The following is a 27,716-nucleotide window of genomic DNA, read 5'->3' on the forward strand; positions in this document are numbered from 1 at the left end:
ATACATATATCAGTATACATATTATGGAAAAAACAAGATCCATCCATCAATTCCATCAACGAATCTCCGATTTACATATATAAATAATACTCGTAATAATAATAATTCTAAATATTACAATATGTATGTATGTATATGGCACGGGGACGATGGTATGTTTACACAAAGAAAAGAGAACAACTTCATAAACCCATCAACGAATCTCAGATCTACCGCCGTCGGTGCAATGGTGGCCGGAGGTGCCGAGGTGGATGTGATTTACATCCATCGTCACATTTTATTTCCCTCCTAGTCCTGGTCTTCACTTCTCCCGCTATGGTGGTAAAGTTAATGGGTCACAGCCATGGTTATGACGGTGGGTATATGACCGGCGACGGAAGTTAATGGTGTTGGTACAATGGTGGTGGGGCGGTGGAGATGTTGGTGATCGATTGTACAGATCAAAAATAGAATGTGGATGCATTGGTTTTTTTTTTCTTTTTGGAATTCATTCCTGAGCTTGCTAATGCTAAGATTCGTTATGTATGTATCTTTTCTAATTGTATACTTTATATAATTTATACACAGGTATAACTATATAATATGGATTGATAGATTTATCATTTATGTATGTAACGTTACCTGATGATTACATAGTTACACATATGTATGTATATTTTAGAGGTGTGTATCAATTTGTTTTAGTGATTGAATATTGGGAAAGATGTTAGATTTAAACTCATGTAGATCTGAAAATAGATTGGAAAAAAACATATTTGGTCGGATCTTAATGATGATGGTGGCCGGAAAAAAGGAAGAAAAAGAAGGAGGAATAAATGTATACTTATAGTGGTTGTAAAACCGGATTGGACAATTATACCCTCACTAATGGCTCAAAACTAACGGATGTTAGTGCCAGGGACTTTTCGCAATGAAAACGAAAATTCCAGGGACTGTTTGCAACGAAAAAAAACACAAGGGGCAAAATGCGAATATGACAATCTTCTCGTAGTGTAATAACATTCTTATGAATATTACCACATTCCCGCAGAAGTTTGCGAAGAGGCTTCTTTGCTGCTTTAAGTTTCTGTACTAACCAATACATAGCATATCCAGAAATATCCAGATTCCATGCCTCAGAAACAACCTTTTTAAAACCTTTTTATGAATAAGTAAATTAGAAAACTTAAAAGGTTTAGGCTTGAACTTCACCTATGTAAGAATACGCATAACAACAGGTGCATGATCAGAAGTCCTATATGGCAAAAAAAAATTGTTCTTGCCCCAACATATTGATCAAAAAACTCAAGATTAGCAAGCACTCTATCAATCTTCTTCAAAATTCTAGAATCGCCTCGAGGCTTTTGATTCCATGTGTACTGTAGACCGAACATAGTCACAACACCCTTCACTTCTCTATCAACAGCAAGTGGATGAAAATTTGCCGTTTTTTTAAGAGTTTCATATTTCAAAGCATGTGCATACGACACATTTTGTGCCCTCCCATTGTTATTCGATTGACCAGCAACATTAACACCTGATTCAGATGTTGTTTTAGACTTCTCTTCATGCAAAAACTCAGCATCATTAGTATTAGCAGGGCCCGAATTCTTCAAAACATCCCAGGAGCGGAATTAGAAACATCATCGGAACCTGAATTAGGGGCAGGATCAGTCCCAAATAACCCATCAGTAGCAGAATTATGTTTTGGAGAATTAGGGTTTGTGACAAGAACCCTAATCGGTTTATGAGTCCCACTCTAATCCATCTTTCGTAATCGATTAAGACGTTTAGTAAAAGCAGAAAAATCAAACGAACCACTAGACTCGGTTCTCTTCATACATATCTGAAAACCATAAGACCATGCAAGATAGAAAGACCAAGATGATCAGATTACAAGTACAATCATGGGACAACTTTCATTTAGGATCGATTTAGGGCAGGTCGAGAGGAAAGAAATCGCCATTAGGGAGAGAGCATTAGAGTTTTTTTTAATAACAGATAATTGTGGAAAAACAAATAACTTTCATCAGAAAATTAAAATTTTTATTATTGGTAGGAATAACTGTCAGATGAAATGGAAAATCCTTATAACTCAAATTCCTGTTGTGAATTTAATTATGCAATATTCTAAATAAATCTTCAGGGCATGTTTACTCCTTCCATTATGGACGATTGATAGAAAAAAGGGTACCAAGCTTCTATCATTCCAAGAACTATCTTCACGTGATGGAGGCACAAATTCAATATTTGCAGTAGATAACATAAAGGTTTGTGTATACCTCTAAAAGATACGCTTAAGTTTTTATTTTGTGAGCATCATGGTCTTATTTCGATAGACAAGGAAACATTATGGTCTTTATGTTTATAACATAAAGTCTCCAGTAGCTACAAAATGCCTAATATACTTTCTTTGCAGGTTGATACACCGTTCTTTGCATTTGATGTCATATTTGCTAATGTATAACACATTGGCGGAACTACACATATCTAACGGGTAGCCCGGGCTTTAGGTCCGTTAAATTTTTATAGTATAATTTTTTTTTAAAATGATGTATGTTTTATTGGTGCTATAGGTCAAATAAATATGGGATACCGGCCAATAAAACTAATTTAAAGAGTTTCCTATCAATATAACTTATAAAGATGTATTTATGTTAAATAAATATGAAATTATACGATCAAAAGTGTCAAAAAGCTCTTATAACCCACAAAAAATTGACAAAAATCGTTTATACGTAATCGTTACTTTACGGCAATACGAGGCTAATGAAAAAAATATGTGCTACGGGTCACATTCAATCCTGGTTCCGTCACAAAGAACAGTAATAATCTTGATCCTATGATACGAACCCATCCCATAATAGGCTCGCATCATGCCCTTAGCAAGATGTAGAACTTACTCCCAAAAGCTAGCTCAAAGGAGGAGGGGACACCTAGGCTTATAAAACAACAACCAATCCCATACTTGGTTGATGTAGGATCATATCAATACCCCACCCTTTGAAAAGCCAACATACTCGTTGGTCACGGCTATGTTGGTCATGACTGGCACCCTTCTCCTTGGGTCTAGGCCACCGCTCCATAGGCCACCACTCTAAGCGTTAGAACCTAGAAAGGTAGGGGTAGCTCTGATACCAATTGATACAAACCCATCCCATAATAGGCTCGCATCATGCCCTAAGCTAGGTGTAGAACTCACTCCCAAAAGCTAGCTCAAAGGAGAAGGGGACACCTACGCTTATAAACGACCAACCAATCCCATACTTGGCCGATTTGGGATCATATCATCCCACTCTTATGATATTTTTTAATGTTCATGTATTTACTGTTTTTCCCAGGATATAGTAGTAGGTTTTTAACTTAAATTCTTGCAAATAGCTAATGTTTGGAAGTAGCAATAGTAATGGACTTATGGACATGCGTGAAGTTTTATAAATTTTAGCCCTTAAATCTTGTAGTGATTCATCGTAGTGTTCAGTAAATTAAGATTTATTGGTATCTGTTGATTAATAGAGTTGCTTATTCGAGATTCTCCGTGAATTCTGTTTTTTTTTTAAGTGATATGCCCTATCCTGTCCCGAGAATGTTGTTGATTGTTTTAAAAGTTAATGTTGGTCAATAAAAGCCATTCTTGAAGATAAACATAGAGATTTGGTTGTGGGGTTTCATCATGGAGTTTGATATGCCCATGGCACCAAAGTTTAAGTTTTAATAGAGTTGTCTATATGCGTCTTATATCATTGTTGTGCTATGCTGTAAAAACTATGGAATAACTAGGAGGTGACAGATCCCAAGTCAACCATTGTGTTTATCTCTTATAGTTTTGTGATTTTGGTCATCATGGGTTCTGATTGTAGTCATTCTAGCATCAGCTCAAAGCATCTTAGAGAGTCTACAAGAAACACACAAGTTCGTTTTTGAGTGTGTTATTAGTTAGCCATTATGTTTATGTGTTATAGTTTTGTGAGTTAAATTTGTTTTAGCCACATCTATGTGCAGTGGTTATGGCCATATTGGATTGCTACTCGGGCATTAATTGCTCCTCTGACAGCTCGAGTCGTTCAAGGTAATTCCCACCTTTAAAAAAAACTCCTTCAAGTAATAGCAAGCCTCTACTCAAACAATTTCATATGAAGCATTCATACAGCAGTTTGGGTATGGTCGTCTTATAAAAAGGTGGATTTGAGTCATATATTTGTTGGTGTCATCCACTAACCATGGTTGGCAATGGCTATCTTAGCATGGTTTTGCCAAAGAAGTTCACGCAGCAAACAAACTGAGTAGTGCTGATGGTGTCCTCTGGAAAAGAAAGGTTGGTCTATAAATTGGCAGCGGGAAAATAAAGAATGTTGCAGCGAAAAAGCTGGTAGAACTAAACCAGCAAGAAAGTAAGAAGATGGTGGCCCAGAAAGAAAGGAGACATTCATCAAAAAGAAAGAAGAAGAGGCGCCACAAGAAAGAAGAGAGAATAAGGTCGGGATCACTTTAAAGAAAGATGGCCTCACAAGAAAGAAAGAGGTTGGTGGTATTGCAAGAAAGAAAGAAAGTAGCAAGCCACAAGAAAGAAAAAATGGGAGTCGATTCGAAAGAGGAAAGAAGATTCTACAACTGAAAGAAAACAAGTAAGTCGGACCGAATTTGTGAACCAATTGGAGATCAAAATGGTTCACATTAGACTGGGAAAAAAAACAAGATGGAAAGAAGCATTTCTTGAAAGAAAGCTTAAACCCGCAAAAAAACGAAGTGGAGCACAAACGATCGGCTTCAACCTAATGAATAAAATGTATGTAAAATTGACAGTGGTTTATAAATCTGCGGTGGTGGTAACGCCTCCCATATGTGGGCCAAATCGTCCTCTTAACTTTTGTATGTTTCATTGAAGAGGGGCTGCTAACTTTGGGTTACCGTATCGGGGGTTTAGCTGATGACATGGTCTTTAAAAGGAACAGTAGCTTCTAGTGCTTATGGTGTCCTCTTGACTCCAATGAGCGCGAAATTAACCTTTTGGCAACTATTGGAGTGGGGCGTGATAAGAGGTACAACTCGTTGACAATAAAGAAACGCTTAACGTACCGACGAACAAGGTAAGATTTTGGATGAACTGATGTTTTACACAAGATTATAGCCTTAATAATTAACTGTAAAGGTTCTTATATAAAACGGTATAGGTTGCAACTTGACATCACCTATGGGACTATTGACATTGTTGTTGTTCTATTTGATGAGACAGATAGAGATTTGTGCAGGACCAACAGACCATTACTAGCTAAGCACCATGCGGTATATTTATATGTTAATAGGAGTGCTGATGCTCACATCTAATTTGTAAGTTTATGTTTACGGTTTGATTAGTTAGTTGTATATTAGGATGCTTTTACATTTACAAGGGATATTATTCTTCTTGATCAAGATAAAAATATAAAAACTTTATGTTTATGGTTTTATTAGTTGCCCGAGCAATGGAACCACCAACACATCACCTCCGTTTTATTAGATTTATTGGTATCTGTTGATTGATAGAGTTGCTTATTCGAGAATCTCCGTGAATTCTGTTTTTTTTTTAATTGATGTGCCCTATCCTGTCCCGAGAATGTTGCTGATTGTTTTAAAAGTTAATGTTGGTCAATAAAAGCCATTCTTGAAGATAAACATAGAGATTTGGTTGTGGGGTTTCATCATGGAGTTTGATATGCCCATGGCACCAAAGTTTAAGTTTTAATAGAGTTGTCTATATGCGTCTTATATCATTGTTGTGCTATGCTGTAAAAACTACGGAATAACTAGGAGGTGACAGATCCCAAGTCAACCATTGTGTTTATCTCTTATAGTTTTGTGATTTTGGTCATCATGGGTTCTGATTGTAGTCATTCTAGCATCAGCTCAAAGCATCTTAGAGAGTTTACAAGAAACACACAAGTTCGTTTTGAGTGTGTTATTAGTTAGCCATTATGTTTGTGTTATAGTTTTGTGAGTTAAATTTGTTTTAGCCACATCTATATGTAGTGGTTATGGCCATATTGGATTGCTACTCGGGCATTAATTGCTCCTCTGACAGCTCGAGTCGTTCAAGGTAATTCCCACCTTTAAAAAAAACTCCTTCAAGGTAAATTTCATTATGTTCTACATTTCTTTGCTTGGTCACAGTAACTTTATAAGCTCCTAGCTTTCCGCAATAATGGTAACCAATTTTAGGGTTCATGCGGACATTTTTGTTGTTCTATTTGATGTGACAGTTCAGGAATTAGTTAACAGGATAGAAAAGTTGTTGTTGGAACAACAAAACCAGGTAAGTACACAGTTTAAGATGTACATGTTAGCTGCCAGATATTTCTAATTTATTTCTAATTTATATTGTCGCTTTTTCTTTGCTTTCCAGGATGAGCGACCAGACAATGAGTCTGTGCTTCCACCCATCTTAGAAAACCTGTTGGGCAGCATCCTCACATTTGAGATCAGATGCAAACCTAATTTATATTGTGGCTTTTTCTTTACATTGAGTTCTACACATTTGAGATCAGATGCAAACCTACAATAAACATCCTAAAATGTTGTCAGCTTAAATAGAAAAAAACTACAATGTATATATGACACACTGGGTGCATGGATTTGTGACTATGAGAGAATTCCATTGTTGTAGGATTCGTCGGTGGTAAACTGACAAGAGACTACTTTGGTTGATGTATAGGGGTGATCAACACTTGAATCAATTCCCTGTACAGTGACTTAACAACTAGCCCATTGTTGTATTCAAGAAGGGGCTTTCTTTTGCTTATGGGTTACCAAACTATAATTGGTTATAAAGTAAATAATATAGGTGCTATCATTATTGTTATTTAATTTGAGAAGCGAATTGAAGGCATAGATGTTGCAGACCACCTTTGCCTATCGAGTTCATCATCGATATTGGGTATTGATAGCTATTTGGTTCACGTTCCAAGAGTGTGCTCATGTTACAATAGATGACGATTTCAAAACAGATTGATTTTTATATCCGCATTTGCATGTGTTGTTTGTGGCTGTGAATTGCATTAATTAGTAACTTCTTATTACTTAGAACCACCATTCTTACATTTAGAACCCCCAATCTTACAAGCTTACATGGTACACAATTTTTCCAGTACCTTGCTTTTGTGTCAACTGATTTAATGTGTCAGGCAACAAAACAAACGCCCTCATATTCTTACCCTCTAACTTCTCCTACACCAAAGTAACTACAAAAACAAGCAGATTTTCGTAGCCATATATCGCACGGGGTTGCACTCTAGTTATATATAAAGATATTGTAATTTGTATTTATATGTTGGTTCTAGCTCCTTAGTCCTGTTAATAAAATTTCGTTGGTCATTAAAAAATTGAAAATGTTACATAAAGCTCTAATAGTTGTACTTAATGTACATTAAAAAAATTGTGTTTTTCATATTAAAAGGTGAATTTCATATGGTAAAAGATTAACTATATAATCACAATCAAGAACAGACGAGGTAACAAAGTGCTACTTCGACTTTACAAAGGTGCACACATAATGCAAACATCCAAGACCCATTACGACTACTAGCTAGAAAGCTTACAAACAGGATGAACAAACTAAATTACAATACTCAAGCTCTAATCAAAGACAAAGGCAACTTCCAGCTCCTTAATGCGTCTTCCACTCTCGTTGTCCTTTTGAAACGAAAGGTCAACAACTTTAACCGGATTGTCTCCAAGATGAGATCGATCAATTGATCAGCAGGCCTTTTAATCTTCTGGAACAATCTGGCATTCCGCTCTTACCATATAAAATAGGTAGTAGCAGCAAGAGTAAGGCGGGAAACAATACTCGCGAATGACATGATTTTACCACACTTACGGTAAGCTCCCAAAATAGCATTCCAATATGATGAAATATAATGAATTTTCGCCTTTATACACAAGCCCATCCACATCTGCAAACAGAAATGACATTGAAAAAATAGATGTTTGTGTGAGTCCGACTCTGTTTCACAGAATGAACACACTTGACAGACGAAGCATGGACATCCCAGCTTCTTAGACGATCTTGAGTTCTAAGTTTCTGCTTGCAAACCAGCCAAATATGAATTTTATTGTAAGTATGTAATTATTTAATATCAAGACTGCGTTTAGCAAAACCTTTAATATATAATATATAAATATATATATAACACTCCAGTGAGAACAGTCTTAAAATAAGAACGGTGAGAACACTTAAAAAACATCATTTTGATGCATTAAAAGTCCATAAAACTAACATAGTGCTTCACTAATTATCATTATTTAAGTGTATAACAACACATTGGCCTATAAAAATCAAGAAAATCATGTTTTTTGTTTTGTGCATCCATCTTGGATGCATATTCTTAAAAATAATGCATCCACCAAAAAACGTGATTTTTTCGATTTTGACGGATCAATGGGTTGTTAAACACTTAAATAATGATAATTAGTTAAGCACTATGTTAGTTTTATGGACTTTTAATGCATCAAAATGATGTTTTTTAAATATTCTCACCGTTCTTATTTAAAACTGTTATTATTTAATTGTCCCCTTATATATTATATATATATATATAATTAGGTAGAGGGGAATTGTGTATATATATAGACATATATAATAAGAAAGCTGCTTAAGGAGAAATGGTTGATTTATTTTTTTTAGTGAAAACCCTTTTTAGAAAAAAAAAATATATTAAAATTAAATAAATTAAAAAAAATACTTCACATATGTAAGTTATATTTATATTTATTTGAAACGGGTTTGTGTTAAAAAAAAAAGTTAAAAATAAAAATAATAAAAATATTTGATAACCGCCTTATATTATCATTGTATATATAAATGTAAATGTAAATATAAATATAAAAGTCAAATGTTGATTATTAAAATGATAAATTTATCTATTTTTGAGAGAAAAAGAAATAGCCGTTTGTTTTGTATGCCTTCTTTCCACATTTAACGACACAAATCAAATCTGACCGTTACGAACTCACATTTCATTTTATCTCTCTCTATGTGCCTACTTGATTCTTATTGTAAAGTAAACAACACCACTTCTTCTTCTTGTTCTCCCTGCGGGCCTATCTCTCTCTGGATCTATATCTCACCAACACCAACAAACACTCGTATATAATATACAAAAATGGTGGCAAGAACACCCTCACCGAAACTAAAGAAAAAAACAATGGTGGCACCACTTGACCCTAATCAACTTAGACAAACTCTCAACAAGGTATTCATTTAATTTTTTGATCTGTTTTTTTTTTTTAATATTATACTTAATGGTGATTGATCTGAGTGTATATTTAAATATATATATATATATATATTTACATACATATTGATCTGGGTATATTGGTGTATAAATATACACATACATATATTGATCTGGGTGTATTAGTGTATATACATATACACACACAAACATATATATATATATAATGGGTGCATTTTGGAATCTGAAGGTGGAAAAATGTATGGAAAGATTGCAAGAACTACAATATATTACAACAGTAGGTGGGACAAAAGTTATTAATGGTGTTACTCTTGGTCCAACAAGTACAAGAGGTTATCTTAAAGCTAGCCTCAGATGTAAACAAGAATCTCTCAGGTCAGTCTTTTTTTTTTTCTTTTTTTTTTATATGTATGATAAAGTTACTTTGGGGATTAATTTTATGGGTTTTCCTCCTAACTATAACTTTATGTTTACTTGAATCTTTTAGAATCAGAAATTCAAATGCTCAAAAATCCCCATATGGGAAGTTACCAACACAATCAGGTATTGCATATATTGGGTCTTTTATAAATTTTAGATTTTCTTAAGTTTATTTATATTTTGTGTGAATGATTTATAAATTTTGATGTTTTATTGTTTTTGATGAAGGTGAATGGAAAAGAATGTCGTTACCAGCAATGTTGTTAGGAGAAACGGTTGGAGAAATACTTCAAGCAAGTCAATTTGCTCGAGAAATTGTGGCGGCTGTTGATTCCAAACAGAAAATGATGACCATCGCTGGTGATCCTAAAACGCCAGTCACCAATACCAGGAGAAATTCAAGTTTAAAACCAGAAACCTCAGAGCTCAATGCACGTCGAAAGAGAGAGAAACAGATCATTCGTTCAGCCTCACAGTCGCCTTTGCTACAAAGAGCAAGATCACGAATTAATTTCAAAGTTTCAGGTTCACCACCAAGAAAGGAATTCGAGAAAGAAAACTGTAGGTTTACAGCGAATAGGGTATCCCCGAAACACAGACCGTGGGCTAAGAAAACTGTGATCTTCCCTAATCCATTGTTTCATTTATCACCTAATTCACAGAACCCCAAATTCTGTAGAACAAAGTCACCCGTGATGCCAAAAAACCATCCAACCACACCTCATAAGTTTTTGATCAAGACACCACCTGCTGCTGCACGAAGGACTGCAGCATCCTCCTGGTCCTCAGTGGCTAAGTTTAAAGTGAAGATAAGAAGTCCAATAATGTCCTTATCTCCAACCAGACCAGTAGCTGCTAAGAAAATGGCTGTGTCACCTCCTCAGAAAGTGTCCACGGCTGCAAAGATTAGGAGGTCGTTTTCTCCATCAAGATTGGCGAGTAAATTGGCGTCCCCATTAAAAAGTAGGAAGTTATCTTTAAACAGAAGTAGTATGGAGAACATGATGAGTGGATTGAAACAGAGGCCAGGGGCAATGACTACACTACTGGGAGAATTTAAGACTTGATTAATCTTTTTATAATGATATTTTCTTAATGTTAATATGATTTCTGTTTGGTTTTGTGTATCACATTATTTATTTTTTTTCAAGTCATAAAAAGCGAATGACAGTTTAAGCTGTTTAATGTTTACCCGCCTCCCCCTTGTATGCGTTTTCACATTTATTATTTTATAATGAAAGATTATATTGGTAAACAAAATTAAACACAGATGGATGGTCCAAAATTTCTTCAAGTTGATAGTGTGAGATGAGGGGTTGTACATTTTGGTCTTCTTTTTTCTTGTTATTTTAGGTTTGATTTCTCTAAAATCTATTCAAGTTACAAAAATGTGACTTACCTGAGTGGTAAAATATCACTTAGCATGGGTGGATCTTTCCAATGCAAAAACCAAAGAAAACGGAAAGATTGAGGGACAAAAAAAAGTGTGGAGAGTCTTTCATGTGGCAAATGAAAATCTGATTCAGATTTTCGGACAAAATCAGTGGCAACCCGTCATGTTTGTCCATGAAGTGGGCCACATCAATGGATGTATGCAACTCAGAGACAATACCAATCTACGTGTTTTGGTTCATTTGGTTGCTTCTTTGCCTTTTTTTTATTGTTCCCAGGTTTGCCTTTTATAAACTGAAGCAGGAGCGACTTAGCATAGCCATCAAAAGTCACAATCAAGATATTACAAAAGCAAATAAAAAGGGCAAACAAAATAAATTGAACATTAATATAAACGTAAATACAGAAATTTCAAGCTATCACATGGATAATTTGAGTTATCTTTTTAGCAATTACAAAATAAGGTTTGCTTAAAAGGAAAATGAGTCGAGCAAGGTAAAAGTCATCCAAACCTTCTAATACACTATCAAACCAATGACCAGATTATCATTGTAGTATCCTAGTAGTAAAATTATTAATCTTATAGAAACAATGTGAAAATGTTTTTGACTCTGCTAAAATAATGCTTGTTTTGACCGGTTATCCAACCCGCCCATTTTGTCACATCTACCATTACACAGGTGTAACATGCATTATCATCATAAACCTATCTTGACTCTAAATACAGATATCAACTGGTTTTGCTTCCCCATAAATAAAAAAAAAAAAAAAAAAAAAAAAAAAAAAAAAGCTAACTTGAAGTTAAAAATGTTGGCCCCCTCTACCTTTCTACATCCGATCCACCAATTTTGTCATATCTATCACTAATCAGGTATAACATGCATTAAATCATAACCGTACCTTGACTCTAAGCACATATTTTCACTAGTTTAGTTTCTACTTAAAAGAGGCAACTTTAAGTCAACTGTAAGTTGTACCAAAATAATCCTTGCAATAAAATAATTAATAAAATGAGTACATCGAAACATTCAAACGATTATGTATCAATCGTTCAATTATGCTACTTACAACTAAATATATCAACCTTGAGTTTCTTCTATAACTCTTTACAAATATTGTACAAAATCATCAAGACAGAACACGAAATACTTAGGAAAGCTCATTTATATATATCGACATGTTTGGTTGATGCCTTTGGTTGCTTCTTTGGATTCCCGTACCGATTGTTCTCAAACTTGGCTTTCACAATTAGTGAGTAGAGCAACTCTTCCTCAGCAGAACAATCAAAAGGCATGTTCAAGATGCTACAAAAGTAAATAACCACAATGCATAAGATGAAATGTAAACGTCAACCTTGAGAAGTAAACAAAGGGGTGTAGAATTGCAATACTAATGATCAGGTTCAACATGCACTTTAATCAAAAAAGAATCTTGACTTTACACATAGAAGCTCTTTATTTTATTTTCTTTAAATGTCAGTGTGGTTAAGACTTAGTGTTGTGTATGTACCTGCCGAGAAGCTCCTCCAGAATAACTCTTTGAGAAGGTGTTACATAATGAATGCAGCTTCTGGGGCATTGCCCAACAGCAAGTTGTACCTGGTAATCCTCACTGTGACCTATTGAAAGAAAGAAAGGCATATGATCTATAAGGTTTAGTATATCATAAAAAGTTTCTGGGTTATGAAAAACATGCCAACTAGATTGCAAAATGGACGGATCAAATCAGATTGGGTCAGATCAACCAATGCATTTATAGCCAGAAACGTTTCTATAGATATTTAGTTTGTTGAATGAGCATATAAGAAGACAATATGTATTTACATAACCATCATTATGATTAAAAAGATTTAGTGGATTTTATGCAAATATAAATACACCTTGGAAGACTGATGACCCAACCTACCATATAAATTGATCTGACCCGTTAAAGATAAAAAATAATCAGAATGGACCAATTCATACATAGCCAGATCAAAATTTACACTACAAACCCAATTATTGGTATGATGGGTATATTATTCATCGACGCTAATCACTATTTCTATATTACATACCTTGAAAGGTTGCATAAGCAGTTCCTGTTGAAGAACTGAATGTGAAGGCATGAGGTGCTGTCTTGACACATGAATAAGGACACCCTGCAAGTGTTGGTCAACAAAGGTCATGGAACATACCTTGGTAGAATCACTCCATAAGATACTTATTAAAACAAGTGAATGTAGTTTGGAACTATCTACATTTAGATTTTGTCTGACTTGGGAGGATAAATACTAGAGGATGACCTAAATATATAACATACGAAATGTTTTAGAAGATAGGATTAGATAATGATAAGAACTTTAGTATTTGGTGGAGCATAGATTATCATGAAGGTTTTAGATTGTACCCTGCAACATTAAAACATAGTAATCTAACCTTGTAACAATTCTTCCATTCAATCTTAATGAGAAAAGTATAAAACTTCAAAAAGCAGAGCCCAATAAAGAAAGGGAAGTATATTAATTTTTATACGTAGTATTCACTTCAACATATTTAAGGAAAAAAAAAACTGTACACAGAATGAAGAACTTTTTACCTTTGCCTATACATAGAACCTCATTAACAAAGATATCAAATGCCTCACATTCCGGTGCATCGAAGGGGTCTAGACATTCACTATAGAAACGATCACCAACATAAACCATTATTCTAAAAGACTGATTAGAATTGAGAACCTAATGTTTTGACCAGAAAAAGAATTAAGGACAAAATTCACAAGCCACAGCGAAAGGATGATACATACGTTTCAATGATCTCTAATTTGCTTAAATTGGATAACACCTGCAGAAAATAATATTCAACATTTACATTGAACTCAGGAAGTTTAAGATTAGATTAAAGAAGAAAGTCAAGTTATTATTGTCTTGTTCAGAAGTTGAAAATTACAAAGAAACCGCTCAGAAAGCTTTTGTTTAAAAAAGGAAATATTCATAAAAAGGTTATCTTGGTGCGGGCTGTAAACCCTAAACCTACCCTAAACCCTAAACCTATCATATACAATTGGCTCTTGATAAAGATCCTTTTAATCAGGTGCTACGAGAAGAAGAGGCAGCCTATTTGCAAGCCTATCAAGACGCCGTTCTAGATGAAGATGATGGATTCAGGTCCTACAAATACACAAAAATCTACTGCTAATACATGCTATACATAGACTTAGAGACTCAAATGTGGGAATAATAAAACAACTAAAATACTAATATGTATCCTAAAGAACTGGTCAGTCAGATGACCCACTCTTCCATACTTCCTAATGCATATTATCCAACGTACACTTTCATGTTCAGCTCCTATTTTTCTGGTCAACCAAGACCAATTCTCCCACAACTGATTCTCCATGATCCATTCTTCTAACCACTAAACTAGTTTGACCCGACTTGACCCGTGACAAACTTGTAACATCAAGATTAATTCCAACATTTCACCCCCTTAATCTTGATATCGATTTTCCTTGATGCTTGCTTGCATATCGTTCTTTTTCATGTTTTCTTGAAAAACAAAAATGAAAAATAAGGGTGTCTTCTCCAACTAAACGCACCCTCTACACATCTGAAAATAGCGGATTTATCAAACATCAATCGGTACCGCCACATGCTAAGCTCTTTCCAATATGCATGAGGCGCGGGTCCGAGGATTGCTTTGGGTGTGGTGTTTCATGGACAGTGATTTTACGGCATGTTCATTAGTACGTATAGGTACCCGAGATCTAGGGACTGCCTCCACCATACCCTTTTTCCAAAATTAATAAAAGCGATACCTCATAGGCCTGAATGATACGACGAATCATTAAATCCGAGCTGTCATCATTACTTTTTCTAACATCAGGATGGAATTGCTTCACCTGTGACAAAAAGGGACAACGAATTACTGTAATTAGTTTCGTATTCTATATATGAAAGTCGAGCATTCTGTAGACTAAGGATGACAAATTTCATTTCACCAAATTCCCCAGGAAAAGAAGAAAGAAATGTCAAATAGTTACTTTGGAACGAAAAGCGGCTTTGAGGTGAGATAAAGTGCAGTCGGGGTTGACGTCAAGGAGTTGGTATGCAGCAGAAACAGATATTACAGTATCGTCGTAACTGACAGAGTTGAACCTGAATCGGTTTTTGTTGTTGTTGTGGTTGGTCGGATTAAACGTCGGTGTAACAGTAAGTTGATGATTTCTTGTTTTTATGAGTGATGGTAGTACTACTTGTGTTTGATCATTGTTAAGGTATGGGGACCCAACAAATTTTCTGTACAAGAAGCTTCCCATGCTACAGCTACTCAACTCTCCTCTACTCTGAAATGAATTTTAATTGTTAATCACTACAACTGCAATACAATCATCATCCAGTAAATTCCAAAATAGTTAAGCAGCTAACGAAGAAAAAGATGATAAATGAGGATGTGGAATGGATGGTGGCTGTTTTCTCTGTCACGGACTAGTATTTGGTTCACGTCATAATTTGCTTTTTTTTTTTTTTTTTTTTTAGGTTGCGAATTACGCACAAATGAGACATTCCCCGTTTTAACCCCTTGGGTTATATAATTAATTATCACTACAAATCATAAAGCACGTAATGGAAGATAAGATCTATGTAGTTTAATTAATTAACCAAAGTATAGAATTTGTACCTTATAATGGAGAGATTGAAGATAAGAACAAGGTTTAACTTAACCTCTCTACGATTGCACACTCAACGTTGGAACGTATGTATGGTAGTACTTGATCACGAACCGAACAACCCTTTGTTTCTTGCTCTTGAATTTCGACCCAAACAAAAACCCAAAACCCTTTTCTTTGGTAGTAGTCGACCGAAGCAAGAGAGAGAGAGAAGAGATTTTTAGGGTTTTAGAAAACCTATTTAATTGTGTGTGAAAAACAATTAACCTAGGCTTTTATTTATAGGCTTAGGAAACTTAATGGCCAAGTCTTGAGGGTTTTGGAACCCTTTGGTCAACCGTCCCCCCTAGAACATTCTAGAGGGGTTTCCTAATTGTTTCCTAATTCCAACTCTTCTCCGTTAAGTCCGTTAATTAAGTACCGTTAACTTTTAACTCTTTTAACGAACCTCCGTTAGTTTTTCGTGATCAAATTAATTAATAAATTACATTTAATATATTAATTAACTTATAGTTACATTCACGTTGAGGTGTGACCCCGTAGGCTTAAATACTTTTCGGACATACGTTCATTTTACGTGATCATATTCTAACAGCTCCCACTTGAGCTCGTAACGAATGAAGGTAATAACATTGGTAAGCGTCTAGCAACACGCCAATGCTCCCGAAAACATTTTAAGTACTGTTTAAATGGTTAAGGCATTTATTATCCCTTTGTTCTGATACCTTTGTTAAATATGAATATGGATGGAGATCATTTCATAATTTAACGATTATGTTTCTCATTCTATAACTAATTAATGATTACCAAATATAATCGAGAACAATCTGGATTTATTTGGGCACGGCCATGCAAACATCTTAATTAGTCCTAATGAGGGCGCCAAACGGTATCATACTTCAATTTCAAATTGAAGGAACAAATCCTATATTGACTACACGTGTCAGTCATCATATTTCACAACGCTTTCTGAAAATAGCCCTTTATGTACCCCCTTATTCAGGTGAGTTAGAACTATATCAAGTAAGTGTGATTCATATATGCTGACCTACTTGTATCTCAAGTCAAATGATCAATAAAAGTAACCATTTGCAAATTTCACTTAATGACGATGATCCATAAAGCGATAATTCGTTAGTGGGGTAGTCCGATATGCATCCGCTATGGATATCATGTGAGTTTGGTGGGATCCATCCATTATATATTCCAAGAATATAACCAATCACTCACATTTGTCTTCATTTAATTATATTCCCATATAATTAATCGACAATGGACAATTTAGAATATTCAATAATATATAAAATATTAAATGAAATATTCAAGGATTTAAACAGGCAAATATATGACACAATTTAATATTGAATGAAATCAAACATATCAAGTACTTTATTTCATTATGGAAAATATAAATTGTTTAACATCCCTTATCCAAATATCGAAACAACAGATTTACATGAAATAACTAGCTAATTTAAGACCTCTGCCCTTGGCATGCCTTTCAAGCTTGGGCCTAGACAAAGCTTTTGTGAAAGGATCAGCTAAGTTAAAATCTGTGTGAACTTTGAGTAATAATGTCTGGCACCTTTCTGAACTCCGGGTTCGTTGGCAATGATTAATGCACCAGTATTATCACAGTACATATCATTGGGTAAGTCACTCGAGGGGATCACGTCAAGCCCGCTAGTGAACTTCCTTATCCAGACTGCTTCCATTGCAGCTTCTGAGGCGGCAATGTACTCAGACTCTGTTGTAGGTACGACAACTGTGGTTTTTAGCTCATAGCATTCCACCGTGCCTTCATTTAAATAATGAAGACGTATCCCGACTGATATTTTGAATCACATTTATCAGTCTAAAATCCAACATCACAGTATCTATTCACTTTGAATTCTGGATCAGGATTTCTTTCATACACCAAGAATAACTCTTTAGTAGCACACATATACTTAAGAATATTCTTTACAGCAATTCAATAATCCTATCCAGGATTTTGCTGATAGTGGCTAACCATATTTTGCGCGAACGCAATATCAGGTCTAGTGCATCTTATCGCATACATAATAGATCCCACATCCGAAGCATAAGGGATTTTTCGCATACGCTCCACCTCATTAGGTGTAGAAGCACTGTTCTTGCTAGATAAGTTAAGTCTTTCTTGCATGAGTGTAAACCCACACTTAGAATTCTATATCTTGAAATGCTTCAAGATCTTATCAATATAAGCACTTTGACTTAGTTTAAACAATAGCTTTAATCTATCTCGGTAGATCTTGATTCCAAGAATAAATGCCGCTTCTCCTAAATCTTTCATGGCAAAACACTTTCCACGATGGGATTTGACATCTTGCAACATTGGAATGTGTTTTCCTATGATTAATATGTCATCGACATACAAGACAAGGAAAGTAACATTACTCCCACTAGCTTTGCGATGTACACATGGCTCATCAGGATTTTGAACGAAACCAAACTTTTTGATCTCTTCATCAAACCGTTTATTCCAACTTCTTGATGCTTGCTTTAGTCCATAAATGGATCTTTGAAGCTTGCATACTTTGTTGGGATGTTTCGGATCAATAAAACCTTCCGGTTGATCCATATAGACTTCTTCATCCAAGTAACCATTTAAGAAGGCAGTCTTAACATCCATTTGCCATATCTCAAAGTCATAGTACGCAACTATGGCTAAGAGAATCCTAATAGCTCTAATGTCCGTAACTGGAGAAAAGGTTTCTTCATAATCAACACCGAAACGTTGAGTATAACCTTTCGCCACGAGACGAGCTTTATAGGTGTGTACATTTCCATCCATGTCAGTCTTCTTCTTGAAGATCCACTTACATCCAACAGTCTGAGCATTTTGTGGAAGATCAACCAAGCTCCAGACTTAATTGTCTTTCATGGATTTCATTTCCACCTTCGTAGCTTCAAGCGATTTGTCAGATTCCGGATCTGATAATGCAGCTTCGAAATTCGGAGGCTCATTGAGATGTCCAACAACGTCTTCTTCTACCATCAGACATAGTCTTTCGGTAGGACCTCTTGTCCTTTCGGACCTACGAAGTGGAATCGCTTCATTATCATCGACTTGAGGTTCATCACTTTGAACATCCCCCCCCCCCCAAGTTGATGATTGCTAGTATCTTCAGAAGGTGACACATCTTTCTCTTGAATCTCTTCAAGTTCTACAATCCTCCCACTGTTCTCTTGAACTAACTTCTTTTCAAAGAACTCAGCATAACGAACAACACGAACAGTGTTTTTGGCGAGATCATAGAAATCGTAACCCATTGTTTCCTTAGGGTATCCGACAAAGATGCACTTAGTAGTTCTGGGTACAAGTTTGTCAGGCGTATCACGCTTCACAAGTGCCTCACATCCCCCGACTCTTAAGTAAGACAAATTAGGGACATCACCATGCCATAATTCGTACGGTGTCTTGTCAACCTTCTTGGTTGGAACCATATTGAGAATGCGTACAACAGTCTCTAGAACATAATCCCAAAACGAAAATGGGATAGTTGTACGGGTCATCATAGATCTCACCATGTCTAGCAAGGTTCAATTTCTCCTTTCAGACACTCCATTATGCTGAGGAGTGTATGGAGGAGTAAGCTGTTGGACAATGCCACATGCTTTAAGATAATCCTTAAACTCTTGGCTTTAGTATTCACCACCTCGATCCGAACGAAGAATCTTGATGGTTTTACCGAGTTGATTTTCTACTTCATTTTTAAACTCTTTGAATGTTTCAAAGACTTCGTGTTTATGTTTAAGCAAGTAAACATAACCATAACGACTGAAATTATTCATAGAATGATGAAGTAGCTAGCATTTTTCCTTGACATATGTCTAAAAGGGCTACATACATCGATATGTATTAGTCCAAGTAGTTCCTTAGCCCTCTCCGGTTTTATGCGGAAAGGGTATTCTTGTTATATTGCCGAAAATACAAGATATGCATTTTTCAAATGATTCATCATTTGATTGTAAGATCCCTTCACGTTGAAGTTTTCAATGCTTTTCTTGCTAACGGTAATTCGAAAGATACGCATTTATCAAACGATTCATCATTTGATTTGTAAGATCTCTTCACATTGAAGACTTTTAATGCGTTTCTTGGTACTTATAATGCCGAAGACACGCATTTATCAAATGATTCATCATTTGATTTCTAAGATATCTTCACATTGAAGTCTTTAAATGCGTTTCTTGACAAAAAATTAAACAAGATGACCATGTCAAAGATAGAGTCCAAGTTAACTTGACTCTTTTGCTATTGAATTATCATTTGAATCTCATCAACATTTATAATTTAGTTAAGAAGATACTTGAAGAACTGGTTAAACCAATTGAATCTTCTTCTTGTTCAACTCAGCTAGATTTCCAGTGTCCCACTATAGCATAGTGATGACAAGTCTGGTCTTTAGCCGTATGCTCCTGTTTCCAAAGGGTCTTTTAAGGTTTTGAGACTAAACACTTTGTTTTCTCTTACCTAAGTTCTTGCCTTTAGTTTTACGGTTGTTTTGCTTTCTAAACCATTCCCCCCTTGATCATAAGAACTTGAGGTATCTCAGATTTCTTGAAAGGTTTTCTTCATACTCAATCAACTTGATATGAAGTCCAACTATGCTATGCAAAAATGCAATTATCTCTTATGCCAATAAGAATCGGCAGAAGATACGCATAGTTGAAACCTTTCCATAATGCTCAAAGTGACTTTTCATCTTGAGTACATGAGCATTTACCGGTTTCCCATACTCGTGTTCAAGTTATGGAGTGACTCAATTAGCTAAAGTAATCCAACTTCAACTTGTTTTCCGTACATAGACTTGAGTTATTTGATCATATCACACGGATTTTGCAATCCGAATTGTTTTTTGAAGCTTAGGAGACATGCTTCCAGCATCAAATAAGCAACCTCAATATGTCTATTGTACCGAGTAGTTTATGCTTCCAACTGCAAAGCAGTGGTGGCATTCGCATTAGAAATAGCGGTATCTAAGTTTCAATGACATCGGTTTTCTTTTCAACTCTTAGAACAATTCTCTATTGACAAAAACAGTCATTGAAATTGGTTTTAGAAAGTTTTCTCTTTCTAGCATCGACCTGAAAGCCGATTGGTGTATGTTTTGTGAAGGATTTGTTGCCATTTACAAAACAGATTTAAGTTCAAAAATCAGTATTTTCGATAATAAATCCTTAAGAAATTAATTACCGAATGTTTATAAAATAAACAATTAATTTCATTAAGGCTAGGATCCAATTGACATGCAACCATTTCATCAGTTGATCTGCTAGAAATGATTGTACTCAAAAGGTAAGTGACGATCAGTAATTGCATTACAAGTGCAATTCCTAGATAGTATGGGACCTACGTAAGACGCTCGATTCATCAAGCGATCTTTTGTAGTCATGTTTTGTCCCATCTTTTGCCACGGGTCAAGGTCTCACCGCTTAACTCGTTTTAAGTCGTCCAACTAAGAACGTGCAAAATTGACCACCACTGTGTACCAGTGAATGGGTTTCGCCATGCAATCGCCATTTCACCACTGTGTACCAGTGAGTAAAACAATGACCCCATGTGTCATTGACAAATTGGATGGCAAATGACTTAAGTTTATTGGGTCATTCAATTTGATATGTGATCAAAAAGTTATGTTTAGAAGATTCATGCATATCTTCTAAACATAATATTTAATAAAATCATTTGTATAGTCTTAGCAACACAAGAGAGCTCGGTAGCTCCATTTGAACGCACAAAGAAGCGCAAGGGCAAAGGTATGCGATAAACGCAATTTAAAAACCCGCCATTTTAGAAGGCTAGCGCACTCCGGCTTATACCTCTCTTAGAGTGTTCAAATGGGTGAGCCGGTGTATCTCAAGGTCGTAGGACTCCAATTTTATTAAAAAATCTCTTATTTCGATATTGCTTAGTCAAGTTTATCTTTTCTCAAAACAATTTTACATCACAATTTATATCTCAATAAATATGCAAAATTATAAACTTTAACTATTAAGCATGCAACGAGTTATGGTAGGCCACCTAAACATGTCACTATGGTTTATTTATGTCTAATCCGGCTCCCCCTTCAAAGAAGAGGACCACATACATCAAGTTGCCTTGATTGCGTAAGCCTTAAACATGTACATCACAAACTATTATCATATAATCACATAGTTAGCTTTCTGGAAATTCCAGTAGCTTCACGACCTGTTTAGACCTGTTATGTATGGTAGTACTTGATCACGAACCGAACAACCCTTTGTTTCTTGCTCTTGAATTTCGACCCAAACAAAAACCCAAAACCCTTTTCTTTGGTAGTAGTCGACCGAAGCAAGAGAGAGAGAGAGAAGAGATTTTTAAGGTTTTAGAAAACCTAATTAACTGTGTGTGAAAAACAATTAACCTAGGCTTCTATTTATAGGCTTAGGAAACTTAATGGCCAAGTCTTGAGGGTTTTGGAACCCTTTGGTCGACCGTCCCCCCTAGAACATTCTAGAGGGGTTTCCTAATTGTTTCCTAATTCCAACTCTTCTCCGTTAATTCCGTTAATTAAGTACCGTTAACTTTTAACTCTTTTAACGAACCTCCGTTAGTTTTTCGTGATCAAATTAATTAATAAATTACATTTAATATATTAATTAATTTATAGTTACATTCACGTTGAGGTGTGACCCCGTAGGCTTAAATACTTTTCGGACATACGTTCATTTTACGTGATCATATTACAACATATACGAGGGGTAATGCCCGTGCGATGCAGCGGCGAAAATTTACAACGTACAATATGCCGTGATAACAACAATTTACAAAGTGCTACTTGTATTTGGTGTACTACATGATATCAATGATTGCAAGTTCATAATACAATCTGTGTAAAACAAAAGATAAAAAGAAAAGGGGCGTACTATTGACACCAAGGAATTTGGCTATTGACACCATACCTCAAAAGGGGCGAAATTCGCCCCTTCTGACTTGAAAATTCGCCCCTTCTGATAGTGACAGTCAACCTTTATTCAACGTCATTAATTAATTTTGACTTTTACTTTGGGCAGATGGGGCGAAATATCTTGGGCAGAAGGGGCGAAATTTGCCCCTTTTGAGTATATATTTAAATTCCTAATCCATACATACTAGAGGTGCGCAAAAACCGATCCGAAAAACCAAAAACAGAAAAAAAGATAAAACCGAACCAAGAAACCGAAAACCAAATAAAGGATTGGTTTGGTTTTGGTCTTCTAGAAACCGAAAGGATCGGTTCGGGTTTCGGTTTCATATATAAAACCGAAACGAACGGAAATCATATATGACTTAACTTATTATATATTTGTGTTCTAGTGGTAATATTTAGTACATGGTCTTATGGTTCATTCAAACATTAAAGAACAAGATATGGAAGTATCAATATACTCACTCATGATATACCCATACGGAACTTTAGCTCCGTACCCGAAGCAGAATACGAAGTCATCTTCGTACAGGTAAAAACACTTATACCCATAACGGAGCTTGATGTGTCATATTTTATACAATTTCCCACGTGACTTTAGGACCAATTATTCGTTATATTTATAGTTTTATATCCAACTTTCGACGCTTTGAAGGTGTGTTAAGTGTTTTCAGGGTGGAAATTGATTAGAAGAATGAATGGGTTGAGTTCGATGATATATGAAAGAAACGGGAGGAAGATTTGGTTGAAATCGAGCGAAAGACGAAGGAAACGAATCCTGGAGTTTGTAACTCCCGTTACTGGAGTAATGGCCATTACAAAGGAAAATCATGAAACTCCTAACGGCAGTTAGTTTTTCAAAAGAGTGTAACGGCAGTTACTGGAGTAACGGCAGTTACAAGAGAAGTTCAAAGGTAACGGCCATTACTCCACTAACGGCCGTTACACGCGAATTTTGTATATATAGACGATTAGGGTTCTGCTTTGAGGGACGAATCTTTGGCAATTTTTTGTTAGTTTTCTCATAGTTCTTAGCCTTTTGGAGCAAACAAACTGTTAGGGTTTTATCTCTTTTCAGCTTTGGATTGTAATCATCATTGCTACCGGATTATCTTCAATCATTTGGTATAATATGATTTCTTCTCTATTTGTTTGTTCTTGTGTTTTTAATATGAGTAGCTAAATCCTTAGCACCCGCTTGGTAGTAAGCATGTCATAGAGTCGAATTAATATTGCTTGTGAGTGTTGAACAAGGTTTATATGTTTAATCGAAGATCCACATTTATTTGGATTTAAATATTGTTTTCAACTTTTATGTTCATTGATTGATGATTGTAATTAGAAGTTCGGGAGAAATCTATGTCATTGTCAATTGATTTATGAAATGGTTAATCGGTCTATAATTAACCTAAAATCGTTGGAGTTCGGGAGAAATCAACGATCAAGATTAAAAACAATTAAATTCATTTTGAGTGTGTCAACGCTTATGATAGAGGGATCTGATTAGGCGAATAAGCAGTTCAGGAGAAAGCTTTCAAAAGATTAAATTATAAAATCAACTCAGGTATTTAATGCTTAACTATTTAGAGTAGAAATTAAGTGCGGGAACAATAATTATGCTTTGAGCAGTTAAAGTTTCAAGTATAACGGGAGTTCATCTTGTCTACCCTTTGAGTCGTTCAACAAATGCAAGTAATATTTAGACCCGATGATTGACATGTGAGCTGACCCAAGTAGGTGTTCCTTTTAAATCTGTGTTAAGATTCAACAATCAAATATTCTTTTGCGATTAATCCTACGGGATTACTGACTTTTCTTACTAACTTTTGCAACGTGACAATTCGGTCACAAAACCCCCCTTTTTAATCTGAATCACTTTACTGTAACATTTGCTTAATAAGTCCTTGTGTTCGACCTCGGTTTACTAAGTCAACTATATTGCATACGAATGGGTTCACTGCCCGCAAGTGTGTAGTAGTCAGTAGCAAGGTATTTCGTGTTTATAAATTTAAGACTAGAAAATACACATCAGAGCTCGATCTCCGCTTCACATGACTACCCCGGAGCCCCAAAGGTAACGAATACCCAGCTCCGATAAAGATCGGATAAAGATCTTTCCCATGATAATCTTATTAAACATATATCGAAGCTCCGATATACTCGGACACAATTTGGTAACAAGATTACCACAAATCTCCTCAAGAAGGAAACAAGATATTCACAAAGGAGGAAAAGATTTACCCTAATTCTCTTACCATCCTCTCCAAGTTATTTACCTACTATATAAATAGAGGACGAAGCCTCACGACAAAAATATAATCAACAATACATTCGATATACAAAACCCTACAAATCATTCATAGTTTATTCGACCTTCGTATAAACCCTAAACAAAACCCACAAACCCTAAGTCGAACATAACGACTTAGGACCAATAAATCATAGGCGTAAAGCGGTCTCCGACCCTCTGACCGTAAGGGAATCGCCGATAAACACCAACAACCACACTCACACATCCGGTTGGACCATAGTGCGATTATTTGATCAAACACTCATTATGTTTGAAAACGAGAACATGATTATAATAATCTTATTCATGCAATCTTCTTTCACTGTTGTTAATATCTTTGAAAGTATATTCTGGTTGTTTAGATTAACGTAGCCATTATAGTTCTTTTATCATCAATACTCTTATTTATACTATCTCCGATTTGAAAAACCAAAAACTGAATCAACGGATTGGTTTGGTTTTGGTCTTCTAGAAACCAAATGGATCAGTTCGGCTTCAATTTCATATATAAAAACCAATGGTAAAAACCGAACCGACTTAAGTAATGCTATGTCCTTACGTGTTCTTCTTCAGCCGAAGATAAACGTCTAGCAAACGCATGACCATACACATCATCTGTGTCATAATTATGTGTATGATATCACATTTACTCTCCAATCATATGCCTTTGAATAATGACCATGCAACTTGAAAGGACAATTACATTTTTTCAATAAAACTTTTTTTGATGCTCGTCCTCCTCTTACGGTATACTCTACCACCATCACACATGAATAATACCATAGAAATATCATCGGCTGCTTTTTTGTTTGATCTACCCTTGACTAGGAAATAAAACAACATTTTATATAGTTATGAGTTATGACACTATTACACAAATGTAAATAGGACACCCTAAATAAAATCCGTTATTCTTATTGACTGGAACATATTAAGGCCACCTAAATAGAACCCCCCAAATGGAGCCCTCTATCCTTATTAATTAGGTTATATTAAGGCCACCTAAATAGAACACCCTAAATAGAACCCGTTTTTCTTATTAACCGGGACATATTAAAGGCACCTAAACAATAACCCTAAATAAAACCTGCTTTTTCAACACCGGTCATATTAAAACCACATTTAGGAATTCTAATGAAACCCAAGTTAAATAGAATTTGATTTTTGGTGTAAGACCATGGCCAACGTCCCGCCCTATTTTTTCTTAAATTTTTTAAACATTGGTCTTTCCCTCCCTTAAATTAGATTTTTTCAAAATCAAAATCATGCCCTTAAAAGAAATCAAAATCATACAGACTAGCTATCTCTATCTTCCTTGACTCCTTTTAACCCCATTGAATTAAAATGTCTTATTGAGCGTTCTCTCACAATCATGTATGTCTTTTTTTTATCTTTTTCAAATTAGCCTCCACTAATTATTAGGGCTGATATTGTCAGATAAAAGGGGCGAATCTGTGAATGTCTTTCGTCCTTTCTGCCCTTACATTGTCGGATAAAAGTGACGTACAGGTAATAGGGGTATGAGAAAAATTGTTGAAATTGTGTGAACTTTCGTTGACCCGACTAACCATATGTCTTCGGATCTTTGAGCCTGTAGGGTCATACACAATTGAACATATATAATATTTGACCATAAAGTTAGAGAATGATATTTGATCATTTACGCATTTAATTAAATAGTTTTAATTAATTTATACGTTTATAAATTAACGCGAGTTAATTGAGGATAAACGGATAAAACGACAACCGTTATTTATAGTAGTCGATTAAAGTTAGTTTTAATTGATTGATAAATAACTTATTAATTAAATGAGTTTAATTAATTAATTGAGTTAACAGGTTGGATAATTAATAAATATCCATATTTAATTAATAGTTAATTAATTAAATAAGGAAAGTCGGTCCGACCCACATAGTCCCATGGGGCGGTTCTAGATCAATCCTAGAAAGGGGAGGATGAAATTTGCAAGGGATTTTTAGGGTTTTTGGTTTCATAATTTGATTAGAATACTTCCCTATAAATACATTAAGAAATTCCTAATTAATTCATTTATTCATAAGTCCCTAACACACACATAAAGGTGAAAATCTTATTTCTCCCTTTTGTGTGTGTCAAACAAAACATTCAAAAATAAGCAAAACCCCAAAATTGTTTTAGCTATAGGGGTTCGAATTCCACTAGGTGGAATTGTTAGGGTTTCGTTTCGTTTGTTGCGGTCGTAAGCTTCAAGGTGTCTAGCAGATCCTTCGTTAAGACATTGTTCGTGTATGCACTTACGGAGGGTTCTACACTTGGAATCTCGTTTCCGAAATCTTCCACATCACGAGGGATCTTGTCTACCGCAACGAGGTCAGTTTTGTATTTATTAAGTTACTTATATTGCATTACATGGTGATCTTGGTCCGAGATGTTAGAGCTATTAAATGTCTCTTAAAATATTACCACACGTTTTTAATAGTTGCTAACAGTTTATTAACACGCTTCCGCTTAGCAATTTGATTTGTATTTAAAATTTGTTTTAAAACCGGGTCGTTACCCGACCCCTTTTATGTTAGCCAGTTAATGAAATCCCAACAAAAGTGTGGGGTCAGATAGGGCAAATTTCGCCCCTTTTGCTCAAAATTTTGCCCATTCTACTCTGACATATCGGGTTGAAATGACGTAAAGTTGAGAATATTAAAATAAAAAATGTCAGGTCAGATGGGGCGAACGCACCTTCTGCTCCTAAAATTCGCCACTTCTAAGGGTGTCAATAAAAAAAAATTGGTTCTGGCGAATGGCGACTCCATCACCAAATTCAA

The 27,716-nt window shown here is 35.4% G+C and overlaps 2 protein-coding genes across 2 annotated transcripts; one reads left to right on the forward strand and one right to left on the reverse strand.

Annotated features, from left to right (window-relative positions):
- Positions 1-8,992: 8,992 nt before the first annotated feature.
- Positions 8,993-10,820, forward strand: LOC122601255 (probable microtubule-binding protein TANGLED). The gene is made up of 4 exons (XM_043774017.1): positions 8,993-9,206; positions 9,439-9,584; positions 9,697-9,752; positions 9,858-10,820. Exons 1-4 carry the CDS (start codon positions 9,117-9,119, stop codon positions 10,694-10,696), a joined length of 1,131 nt encoding a protein of 376 aa, XP_043629952.1. The 5' UTR covers positions 8,993-9,116; the 3' UTR covers positions 10,697-10,820.
- A 1,172-nt stretch (positions 10,821-11,992) lies between these two features.
- Positions 11,993-15,477, reverse strand: LOC122600537. The gene is made up of 7 exons (XM_043773267.1): positions 15,042-15,477; positions 14,817-14,900; positions 13,806-13,843; positions 13,599-13,678; positions 13,078-13,161; positions 12,531-12,639; positions 11,993-12,325 (listed from the first exon to the last, which is right to left on the reverse strand). Exons 1-7 carry the CDS (start codon positions 15,315-15,317, stop codon positions 12,181-12,183), a joined length of 816 nt encoding a protein of 271 aa, XP_043629202.1. The 5' UTR covers positions 15,318-15,477; the 3' UTR covers positions 11,993-12,180.
- Positions 15,478-27,716: the final 12,239 nt, after the last annotated feature.

The sequence above is a fragment of the Erigeron canadensis genome, chromosome 5 (genome assembly GCF_010389155.1).
Source record: "Erigeron canadensis isolate Cc75 chromosome 5, C_canadensis_v1, whole genome shotgun sequence".
Taxonomy (NCBI): Eukaryota; Viridiplantae; Streptophyta; class Magnoliopsida; order Asterales; family Asteraceae; genus Erigeron; species Erigeron canadensis.